At 39.6% G+C, this 11,897-nt stretch overlaps 1 protein-coding gene across 2 annotated transcripts; it reads right to left on the reverse strand.

The window, feature by feature from the left end:
* Positions 1 to 1,656: 1,656 nt before the first annotated feature.
* On the reverse strand, positions 1,657 to 11,480 carry arl13a (ADP-ribosylation factor-like 13A). Of its 2 annotated transcripts, none has more exons than XM_085184795.1 (10): positions 11,056 to 11,480; positions 4,541 to 4,657; positions 4,304 to 4,374; positions 3,965 to 4,217; positions 3,726 to 3,831; positions 3,392 to 3,597; positions 3,207 to 3,315; positions 2,396 to 2,669; positions 2,192 to 2,308; positions 1,657 to 2,078 (listed from the first exon to the last, which is right to left on the reverse strand). In XM_085184795.1, exons 2-10 carry the CDS (start codon positions 4,597 to 4,599, stop codon positions 2,023 to 2,025), a joined length of 1,251 nt encoding a protein of 416 aa, XP_085040921.1. In that variant the 5' UTR covers positions 4,600 to 4,657; positions 11,056 to 11,480; the 3' UTR covers positions 1,657 to 2,022. The 2 variants fall into 2 exon arrangements, with proteins under 2 accessions (XP_085040921.1, XP_085040913.1); XM_085184787.1 differs by lacking the exon at positions 11,056 to 11,480 and adding an exon at positions 6,862 to 7,538 and having other exon boundaries at positions 1,658 to 2,078.
* Between the last annotated feature and the right edge of the window lie 417 nt (positions 11,481 to 11,897).

Consider the following 11,897-nt stretch of genomic DNA (forward strand, 5'->3'; position numbering starts at 1 on the left):
ATCCAAACTAACAATTTCAGGATCTTATCTCTTTTGGTAGACTTGTCACTATCTGAGATGTGTCCACAAACTGTGTTATCATAGTAATGTGCTGATGGTGTTACTGGTATGGGCTGGACTGCAGTCGTGGGTGTAAAGAGTAAAAACGGGGATCACTGGTCACACAACGGACAAAAAGGAGAGCAGTTGTAGAGTTTCATAGGGAGTAGTAGGAATGATTTCCTGAAGTGTTCCTTAAGGCAGCAGGGTTGAATGAGTCTGTGCGAGAAGGTGCTCTGCTCCCTTCTGTAGTATGGAATGAGATGAGTCCATGATGGAGAGCAGTTTGTCGAGTGACATCTTGTCGCTCACTGACTTAAATGCCTCCGGATTCTGGGCAATAATGAATCCACCCTTATGTATTAGTTTGTTGACGCCGCTGGCATCTCTGATACTGCCCCCACCCCCCACCACCAGACAAATATGGTATCATTGCAATCTGATGATTGTTTTAACATCAGCTTTCAGTGAGTGAACCATTGACAGGCTGTCAGTGAAAGCTGCACTCAGCGATCCGCAAACTGCGAGCAGCTGTGGAAGCGCGACGGTCCTGCCTCCCGTGGAGGACATGGCTGCTAATGCAAATTCATGTTTTCACACATCATATTTGCACATGTTAAAGAAATGTTGACACAGAGCTCTTTCACTTAGTAAGTGGATTTTGCAGCCATTTCCTCCTGTGTTAATTGGCAATTTTCTTTTGTCTGCACAGCTTTAGAAATAGGATTTTTGTAGATTTTAAAGATTGAGTTACAATTAAATGAAAAATAAAGCATATGTTACTAATGTCATCAGGCTTTGGCATTTGATGATCAGAGCACCGGGCGGTATTTTAGGATCCTTAAAAGAAAAGCTTCCCTAAATATCCCTTTTATATAGTCACTAGTTTCTCTTACCAATTGAGCAGGTTTTAATGTAAAATGTGAGTCTATAATGTATTTCATTTACCATTCAACCACTCCTTAAGCGAACACCCATATTCCTATGAGAGCTGTTCAGCTTATTTCATCCTATTTGATTGGATTTATTGTACTTTTCTCCTTGCAGTAATAATCCTGTGACATATTTTAGGACAGTTTAATATGAAAAGGTTCTAAATTTATCAGTAAGGAATGAAGAAACCACAAGCTTCATCAGAACTGATGATCAGGACAACCGAACAAATCACAATTATCTACATCTTTTGTTCCTTGCTGAAAGCTATTGAAGTGCAGCTGATATAGATGAAACTCACAAATCATTCTGCCAAATCCAGAAACTGCAGAGCTAAGTCTCAAATCTGTCGAGCAATCTGGTAAACAGTTTCTCCAGATGGAGGAAAGGTGGAAAAATGCATGACTAATTATCAAACGACACCTAAAAGTACAGATTCAGCACCTTATACTACATTTAAGCCGTTCAACAGCCTTATCTTCACACCAGTTAACATCACGTGAACGTTTCTGGACTGTGGGAGAAAACAGAGGATGAGCACGAGCCAGTTTCCTGAAATTATGCAACTGTATTAACAAATGTTTATTATATAATATATACTAGTGTATTATGCAAGTGATCCATTCGACAATATGCAGAACGTTCCCAGTACACCGTTTATTATGGGAAAATGTTTAAACAATAATTACAAAAAACAAAACAGACAATTTAAAAATCCAGTTTTCTTTACATTCAAACCTGCAAAAATGTATATAAACAAAATCCTCTTAGATGCATTGGCCATGTACACAAGTTTATATTTAACACTTTTTTTTTTTTTTTACAATGTGATATTATTTTATCAAAGCACAACTCTTCAGACCTGCCCTTCACTACACTTCGGAGTCTGCAAATTCCCTCCAAAGGTTCAGGAATCAGGTTGAAAGTCTACAACATGGAAAGAGATACAGAAATAGTAGTGTGTGTGTGAAGGGCTGCAGTATGTTCTATACGTCTGCTGTGGACCCACATCCTCACACTCAGGCGGCAGGACCCACGCACGATTCACTCTCACTGTCCCTGATCCTGACGCTCTTTCAGAGCTAGTATTGCTTTCCGGTAAAGATCTGCCAGGAGACAGGTTGAACTTATAACATTAAAACTGCGATTTCATGCTGTCAGAGTCCAAAGTGTGGTTACTGTATTTTATTGGTGGATGGAAGAAGTGGATGAGGCTCACCAAAGGTTGCAGAAAGGTCCACGGGCTGCGAATAAGCTGCCGGCATCTCCTCTGTGTTGATCTTGTTTTTTCTTTTCACTTTCACGACTCTCTTCTTCTTCTTTCTTTCTCCTTTAACTAGACAGAAGACAAAAAAGTAGATTTGAGATTCTTAAACAGCTAACCACTAAAACTGAGTGTAATCCAATCGCTGCTTTTGGGAACCTTTCAGCGGTTTCTCGTCATTCTCGGGTGATTCTGGCACATCCAGCGTCTCTTCTTTCACCTTCGTTTTGCGTTTAAGTTTGCCCTTTTTTGGAGGGATCAGAGCACTGCTGGCTTTGTCTCTGTGACCAGAGTTATCTTGCTCTCCTTCATTGGCGTCACCGTCCTCTTCCTCTTCGTGTTCGTTCGGCGGCTCCTCGTCTTTTTCACCTTCCTTCACCTTAACTGTCTTCTTCTTCTTCTTTGTCTTTAGCTTCTTTTTCAGTGAAGTGTCCTGGAAATAGATTTCATTTAAAGCAAAGTGCAGTTTATACACCTGCCACATCACCAAAATGAAAATTCAAAAGAAGAGAATGGGAGAATTTGTTCTCCAAAGCTGAGGCAGGCATTTTTCTGGATTTCTGAAAATGCAGACTATTAAACGAATCGTGCATCCCGACATTTAGACTTATCATCTATAGAATTGTCAGGTTAATCATTAATCGTAGCCCTATTGAAATGAATTTAAAACAGAACATTTAATGCAACAGATAAAATCATAGTAGAGCAAACACATGAAGACAGACAGCATCTACATGTGCGGTTTAATACAACAGATATGCCACAGAAACAAATTTAGGATTCAGCAGTTTTTGCTTACACAAGTTTTAGTGTGTTTCTTATGATCTTGGCAAAGCATTAGAAATACTTTGAGAATCACCATCATTATTTGCGATGGTACCATCATTATTCTATGAAGAATTTATGGCCTAGCTGCTGATCGCATTACATTTTATAAAGTTTTATAAAGAATGCAAGATATTTTTCTGACCTTTTGCAGCATATTCCGAATGGGTTGCAGCTTTCCTTTGCTCTTGGGTTTTTTCTCCTTGTCTTTGGGCCGATGAACCTTGCCCAGATCTGACTTGCTGGATCTTATTCTGAGGTAATAACAAATTCATGTTAAAAGATTAATGCCTTTATCTGCAATATATGAGCTCTGAAGGCCTTTCTTACCGTTCGACCTTGGTTTTTCTTTGCACTTTCTCTGCTTTTCCATTCCTCTCCCTCTCTCTTGGCTCCAGAGGCCTTTTGCTGTCCTGAGCTACACGAGCACACAGCTCTGGATAATCCAGACAAACAGCTCGCAGCAACCAGCGAAGACCTCGCAGAGTCTTTCTGTCTGACCAGCGCCGCAGGTCCATTAAGGCTGAACAAGGCTCCTGAGTGGAAACAGAAAGAAAGCTCAGTTTCTTTGCACATCTAAGGCGTCCCCCCTTTAATGCAGCGCTGTCTATATTTTATTAAACAAGATTTAAGTCTGATTAGATCATTTTGAAGTATTACTTACAATATGGCACAGAGAGCGGCTCTGGTTGACCAACTTCTCTAAAGACAATATCTCAATCAATTCACTACCCAGCAAAGCATTCATTTTATCCTGTTTGTTGGCCAATCTGAAAGCAAAAGAGAAGTGTCACAATTAATATTTTGCTCTGTATTTTTACATGTGAGCCACCAGGGGGCATTGTTTGCACATGATTTGAGATCTGATGTAAAGTTCAGACATATAAAACAGAGTGTAATTACACTAGTAGAGGTTTTCCTGCTACCCTCGGCTGCTTCAACAGGTCCGAAAGAACCTCCCTGACTTCCTTTATCCTCTGCCTGTCACCAGAGTCCACAACAAAGATGATGCCATGAGCCTCTCCATAGAGCTCCCTCCAGGTGCCACGGGACTCTGCTGATCCTCCGACATCCAAGAGTGTGACCAGGTAATTCTCCACCCTCAGCTCATGTCTATTGCAGCCATGTGTGGGTCCTGATTCGACAACATTGGCGACTGAAGGGGGGAAACACAGGTGGTTACTTGTTGTATTTCTGAAATAAACACTTGAAGTTGAACCCTTGGTAAAGCCGCATGCATACCTCTTAGCATGCCTCTGATGGAGGATGTTTTTCCCGCTTTGTCAAGACCAACCACAAGAATGGTCACTTTCCTGCAGACGAATGCAGATTGATATTAGCTTAAGGTGACTTCTGTGGATTTTAGGAACAATCAATGAGCTGATGCTACAAGAACGTCTAAAAATAATCTCCTGAGAGAGGAAGTGTTTTATTTTTAGTAAGTTCAGCAGGAAGATTGCGAAAGTGTAATATCTGTACCTGATTGGCTCCTGTATTTTGGAGACCCAGTTGCAGCAGTTGCTCATCAGGTTGAACATGTTTACTTGAGGTGAGCAAGGTGTGCACAGTGGCCACCATCTTTTCTGGAACTGGTACCTGCAGACAGATGGTAAATCTCAGTGTGACTCACGCACATACGCAGATAAGGCTGGAAGGTTGAGTCACTTGGGAACGAGGCCAGATCCATCGCAAAGATGCTTTGTGTCTGTCTCCTGTGGACTTAGGAGACGTTTACAGATGGTCACTCGCGACAGTGCATTCACTGCCCAGGGTTATCCAGGGCGCGGCTTCCGGGCCAGTAGAAGCCCTCATTGAAAGAATGCACTACTTTAAACAGTTCATGTCTATGCATGATAGTTGCAAAAAGCAAGACTGCAGGCAGATTTGTCTCTTCTGTCCACTGAAGCAGATAAAATTTCCTAAATTTGATGTGAAGACATATAACAGCCCGCTCATTAACAGGTAAACAACCGTAAACCAAATTATAATTGAAAACATGAAACACCATGCTCTCTACTCCAACTAAAATGTCCATTATGATGCAACTTATCCATGTCGTCCTCTCATTTAGCCTCCTGGTCATCACAGTTCTGAGAACCCCACCACTAACACACCACTAACACCAGTTCTGTAGAAAGTCCACCATAATAGCTAATCTAATTTTGAGAGCTTTTCTTTCCTTTTCCTTCTGGAACCGATGATCTATCAGAACTACATCAAGGATTTCTCAACAGCCACACTCTTCACAAATACTTTCTTAATTGCTAACATATCTAACATATGGGCTCAAGCCTATCCAAGTACCCCTGAGATAGGCCATTACTAGGGGTGGGGGAAAAAATGGATACTGTGTAGTATGGTGATATTTTGTTTGCTAATAATGTATGGATACAGGGACAGCAGAAATCGATACTTTGTTACAAAAAAGGTTTTTGTGCTCTGACTTCAGAGCATGTTGATCCTTTTTCTGAGCAAGAATCCTGACATTCCTTCACTGTCCAAATGTGTTTAACTTTTTTATGGCAGCAATAAACATGACAGTTTACTTATTTTAATTTAAGACATGTTTTATTTTAATTAAGTTTAAACCTTTTTTATTTAATGTAAAATTATATTTTGTTTTAATTTACTTTCAAATTCTTCAGTTGCTGAAGGGGCTGCATAGTTTTCATAAACTGCATAGTTCAGAATAGCTATAATTGTACCAGATGGTTGATTCAGTTAAGTTGGACTAGACTGTAATACAAACCGTTCAGTTTGTCAACAATAAAACTGAAATGAGAGAAAGACTGAGTGTGAGACTTTGATATTAGAGAAAATGAATATTGATAAAGTTTACCTTTATGTACAGAATCTGAATATCGCAAAATATTTTTAAAAAATTGCAACAATATCGTATCGTGCGTTAAGTATTGTGATAATATCGTATCGTGGGATGTATGGTGATTCCCACCTCTAGCCATTACAAGCAAGTATTGCGTGATGTTTTTCAGTAACTTCTCTTGATATTGTCTTTATGCCACTGAATGTGTGTTTGCCTCATAGAAGCTCTCTAACATGTCACTGGATGCATGAGCAGCCATCCTGAAACTTCCCAATAAACACGCAGCAGGTGCATGTGAGGTAGGGCATGTGCTAAAAACACACACACACAAGCAGATCTTCCTTTGTCAAGTGCATCTGTTCAGGTCCTGTAATCTGCTAAAGCCAGTTTAGAATGGCCTGCTTTTACAGTGTTGTTAACAAGCTGCCCCATGTTTTTACCGGCTGTAGAAGAGGCCGCCCCTGTTTCTGCTATGGTGTAAGGAGGACTGGTTTTCATATCTCATTGTTTTAGATATTTAAACCAGATTAGTTAGTCATGAGTAGTTTTAAAATACAAAACATCAGTTAAGTTTTATCATTTTAAGAGGCATAAATAAAGAAGAAACTGGACTACTAACAATGGAAAATAAGAAACAGTTTTATCTAATTTGATAAAAATCCCCAAATAATCAGAACAAAAGATTAAAAAAAACTTTTTATGAAAACTTTAAATCTACCATAAAAGAACGGCTTATCAATTTGGATTCCCCTCTAAAACAAAGCAGCAGTTATGACTGATATTTTTTCTACATGAGGAAAAACTGCCCTGAAAAAAAATCATTTTTCATACAAACACCAACAGTGTCACATGCCTGGTAAAATGCAGTGACTCTATAACTCACAGAAAAGCATTTTAAATTCAGCAGGAGCTATTACCTGACACCACGACATATAAAAGTTGCAAATTTGAAAGATTTAGCTCAATGAATACTCACAGAAGTATTTCTATGTCCATGCATTTGTTTGGGTGCTCGTCTTCACTGACATCTTGTACCCATCGCCTACAGAACTAATCAGGCTCACACTAAGCCTTTGGTCACCCCATGTGGGAGGTGCAATCTGGAAAATGTTGTATTGGCTTTTCAACCAATCCCAGAGCTCTCTGAACCAACTTCTAATCCTATTGAATGGCGTGGTCCTTCTGGAACTCGACCAAATGAAGGCGCTTATAAAACTAAATTTGTCGAGTGGTGTGATCTGTGGCGTGCTGTGATCTCCTTTTCTTGGTCAAGACAGAAAGTGGTAGCAGAGATGGATTTAGGCTGCACAATCTCAGTCTCTCAGTGAGATAATGACACTATGAGGGCCGTTTAGTGTCACACTGAATTTACAATTAAAACTGAAAGATTACAGCCACCTAATGTTGTGTTGTGCCTCCTTGTGCCTTGAGAGCAGATCAGACCCATCAGTGCTTGGACAGAGGATGCCTGGGGTTTCCTAGTGAGATAGGCAGCTATTGGGGGTGCAAGTGCACTAGGAGAGGGTGCTTTATAGGCAACAATGGTTTTATTGGTTGGGTCTTGTAAAAATAACATCCTTGGGAACCCTCGGACTGAAGGTTTATCAGGAAAACATAAAATGCCATTTGGATGTTTTCTCCTTTTTTGGCTCTCCTTTGATATCTTTTAGCTTTTCTGACAAGAACTTACATGAACAAAATTCTCTTTAATGTGAAAGTGAAAACAGATTTATACAATTAAATAAAAATATATTGTGTAAAATAAGTTACTGCATAAATATTTCCCCTTTTAAAGTGACTGATCTAATTCAAAAGCGATCCAGCCAGATGGTTGTAGCAACTGCACAATTTGTGAAATGGATATCACCTAAGTGCAGTGAATGTGTCTCAAGTGATTTTAGTACAAAGGCACCCATGTCTGGAAGGTCCAGTCACTGGTTAATCAATATTTATGGCTACAGTTACACCATGAACATAAAAGAACACCTAAAGCAACTCAAAGAAAAAGTTATTGAAAAGTATAATTCAGGGAATGGGTACAAAAAAAAAATCCAAGTCATTGAACATTCCCTGGAGCTCAGGTAATGGAAAGCGGCACATGTGTAAGTCAGCCTAGAGCAGGTCATCCTCCTTAAAACTGAGTGACTGTGCAAGAAGAAGAGTGGTGAGGGAGGCCACCAAGACAGGACACCTATGACCAGTCAGAAGTGCCTAGAAAATTATTTGCTAGTGTTTTAAAAAAAAAGGTAGAAACATCTCTTCGTTGCAAAGAAAGACCCAAATCTGGCATTCATCCAAGGGCATGTGGGAGACTCCGCTGTTGACTGGAAGAAGGTTGTTTAGCCTTCAGACTAGATGCTATGTTTTGGTGCACATCAAGCCATGCACACCATCTCCACTGTGAAACAGGGCGGTGGCAGCAGCAGGCATTCAAAGGCTTGTAAAAGTAGAGGGAAATCCTGGAGGACCGTCTGATTGAGTCTCCGAGGGAACTAAGAATTATTAGCTTTTATTCAGCAAAAGCTACACAGCTATGCAGAAATGGTTTAAAAACAACAAGAGGAATGTTTTAAGTGGCCAAATCAAAAAGAGTTGTTCACACCTGATCCCCGTGCACCCTCAGAAAGCTTGAGCAGTCTCCCAAAGAAAAATAGAGCAAAACTGGCGTTCACACGGAAAAATGTGGCTATACTTGAAAGGGGTGAATATTTCTGCAGCCAGTTATTTGACATGATAAATGTTATTTTAAGTGAAATTAATGGTAGAAGTCGTTCTTTTTTACTTTGACATTAAAGAGGGATTTTTTTTCTATTTTTTTAAAGCCAAATTCTAGTGACCATGATTCTATTTATAAAAGGAATACATCGGAAAATATTCTAGGGGATTAAAGGGGAACTGTAGATGAGGCTGGATAATAAAAAAATGCAACAATTATTAGCGGATATATGATCCTTTATGCATATCTGTGTGCATAATATTGTGCATATGATTTTGTTTTTCATTTTCTTTCTTTTATTTTTAGGGTGACTTTTTACCATTTCGGCTGGGATATTACTTGTGACTTTTGAGATCTTTTTGTCTTATTTTTTTCCATTTCTCAAAGAGCACAACAACAACAAACAGATAAAGATAAGAAAAATGTATTGAGTGTGAATAATTAGGAGGAAATAAATAATGTGTTATTTATTTATGTTTTTTTTTTCTTTTTTAAAAAAGCAAAGTCAAGTTTGTTTACATATCTTATTTATGTATCAGCCATTCATTCTAACATTAGGAAAGCATCATCTGAATATATTACATAATGGTATTAATACCCTAATTAAGCCGCCCGATACAGTTTGTGTGTAACATCATCCGCTAGATGGCGCCATCGACACCGGATCTATTATTGTTGCCTGTGACTGCTGTGCGCCATACAATCTAAATCCAGAGTTTTTCCTGGCTCAGCATTGGCTCAGAATCCACACAAGCACAATCACTCTGAGTATATTAAAGGCTGTTAGTCTGTGTTGTCTTGATTTATTCAAATCGATATATTTTCTTGTAGTTTCTGACCATTTGTAAACAAAAGTGTGAATGAGTAAATGACAACCAAATTTTGTTCTTTGTCCTTAGTGGATAAAGCTCTTTGTCGGAATTAATTATGAAAAATTCCTCAGTGCAGGTAAAACTAAATTAATCTCAAAACAAGTCACCTTACAGATTCCCCTAAAGCCCGATGCTCAGCGAAATACCCACACATAGTTAAGGGTGAGTGAAAGAGGTGGGGTTTCTGCAGCCATGATTTCATTTGTGAGCAAATAAATATGTAATGGCTTCTTTCAGAGACTGGGATCAGTGGCTTCTGTGAGAGCTTTATCTCATTATGTCATTAAACCGACTTCCAATCAGGCACTGCCTCCCTCTGCTGAGTAAACTCATCCGAAGCTCTGACCACAGCCCTGCGTCAGCTGACACACACATACACACACGCACACACAGTGATAAACAGCAGCAGTTCAGCACCACACCCCTATCTCCTCCTGTTGTCCACACTGCTATCATGTTTCAAAGACCCCCAACTTTTGCTACTGCTTCTCAGCTTACATTAGGCTGCTTTTCACATTCTGGTTTGAAAAACCGTCGAGTGAACTGTTAGATATTTTGGAAAGTAATCAGTGTATTAATGAATGTATGCTTGGGATTGCATTGCTCTTTCTTATGTACACATTTGGACGGACCCAGGGTGACTGTTAAAAAAAACTGTAAAGAGACAACCAGCGCACCCTTTTCCTGACCTGACTGACCAATAACACGGCACACCAACACATGTCATTCTTGGAGCTTTCTATCTTCTTAGGTCCCTTTTGCAATGCCAGGCATGATTAGTTACAGGGCAGCTGATTAGATGAGAAGAGGTCACGTTTGGGTGAGCTGTGTTGAAAAACTGGAAAAACTTCCTCTGTTTTTTTTGTTTGTTTTTTTGTAGAGAAGAGGAAATTATGGCACAATGTTATATCCACAATGGTGTAAACTGAGCTTCTTTTCTTTTCTAGTTCAGCAAAATAAAAAAGGAGGGTGGGGGCTTATTTAAAAGCTTTTGGTCCACCAGCTTTTTAATCTAATTGATCAGAAAAGGTGAAAATCCCAGAAAAAGGCTCAGATACTAACTGAAATGAACCCCCACACTGAAACCTAAATGTGCGGTTGAGTGGAGGTGTCAGGCAAATTCACTCCAGCTTGTGGCTTTCTCATGCTCCTTGAACAGTGATAACCCTTGTTTGCGTGAACAGATGAGCAAACAACCAAATGGTTCCCACTTGTACTGCAGAGCGCATTGACTAATGAGCGCCCTTCTAACTAACAGTTACATAGGGAGGAAATATCTCTGTGAGACTGAGTGCAGAGTTCCCTGCAGCTGTTCGTGTGCCTGCTCCACTCTCAGGCCTGAAGGTTACTACAACACAACCAAGCCCGGCCTCCATGTGGCAACTAAAAATGGAAGTGAAAATGATCTCTGTGCCCTCGCCCTCACAGTGCTTTTCCATTTGTATACTCTATGCAATAAAAGTGTAGCACTGTTTCTCACTGTTTTACCTCTGTGTGTGTGAGAGGAGAGGTTAGTCTGAGAATAAAACACAATGATTGTTAGGGTTTGTATAACGTTTTCTAACAGATTATTAGTACTTACTGAAGATGAACACTGATGCACTCCTCCTTCAGTTGTACTAGCTCTAGTGCCAGTGGGAGTTTTCCTATGCAGCCAGCCACATGTTTGCCCACTGAAATTAAACCTTAAACACTTTTTAAAACTTCTATCTCCTTTGTTTCGCTATATTTTAAACAAAGGCTGACTGTCATTAAAAGTTTCTTATCTCTGATATCTACTAATTAGGTTATCTACTAACTCGTTTGATTAATCGTGAACCATGCTGTATGTCATTGACAGAGTAAACTGCACTTTAACAATTACATATAATGTTTATAATATTCCCATATTGTGTCTGTGCGTAGTCTATATTTTTTTAACAGTGTTGGGAAGGTTACTTTTAAAATGTATCCCACTACAGATTACAGAAAACATGCCCCAAAATGTATTCTGTAACGTATTCCGTTACGTTACTCGATGAAAGTAACGTATTCTGAATACTTTGGATTACTTAATATATTATCATGCTGTTTACAACTACATGAATGTACTATTGCTGTGATTTATTACTGTTACTGAAGGTCCGCGGCTCCGAACCGTAGTAAAGGGACCTCTGGCTAATACGGTGGGTTCTGTGTCGGGCTCGTAGCTGAAAACTAGCTTTACTTTGTTGTCTGGGTCAACTTTGCTAGCAGAGACAGAGAGAGGCGTTGAAAGGCTGCTCCAACAGAACTTATTGTTTTTGGAGGAAAACACGAACACGGTGTACAGTCGAGTCTTAATAGCTTACTTACAACTGGGCTGTCAGGCTCTCTTCTTGGCTGCAGTGGTTATTATTATATTTACATGCTTCCAGCTCCCATTTTTGCTCGATGACAGCTCGT

This window comes from Neolamprologus multifasciatus, chromosome 2 (assembly GCF_963576455.1).
Source record: "Neolamprologus multifasciatus chromosome 2, fNeoMul1.2, whole genome shotgun sequence".
NCBI lineage: Eukaryota > Metazoa > Chordata > Actinopteri > Cichliformes > Cichlidae > Neolamprologus > Neolamprologus multifasciatus.

What these genes read in the sequence shown, in the direction of transcription:
- arl13a (XM_085184787.1), bottom strand. Translation starts at nt 6,881, where the DNA reads ATGGACATAGAAATACTTCT. An exon ending in AGAAAAACCAAGGTCGAACG is followed by an intron (nt 3,316 to 3,391) that starts GTAAGAAAGGCC and finishes TTATTACCTCAG; the next exon opens with AATAAGATCCAGCAAGTCAG. An exon ending in TGACGAGAAACCGCTGAAAG is followed by an intron (nt 2,309 to 2,395) that starts GTTCCCAAAAGC and finishes TCTTCTGTCTAG; the next exon opens with TTAAAGGAGAAAGAAAGAAG.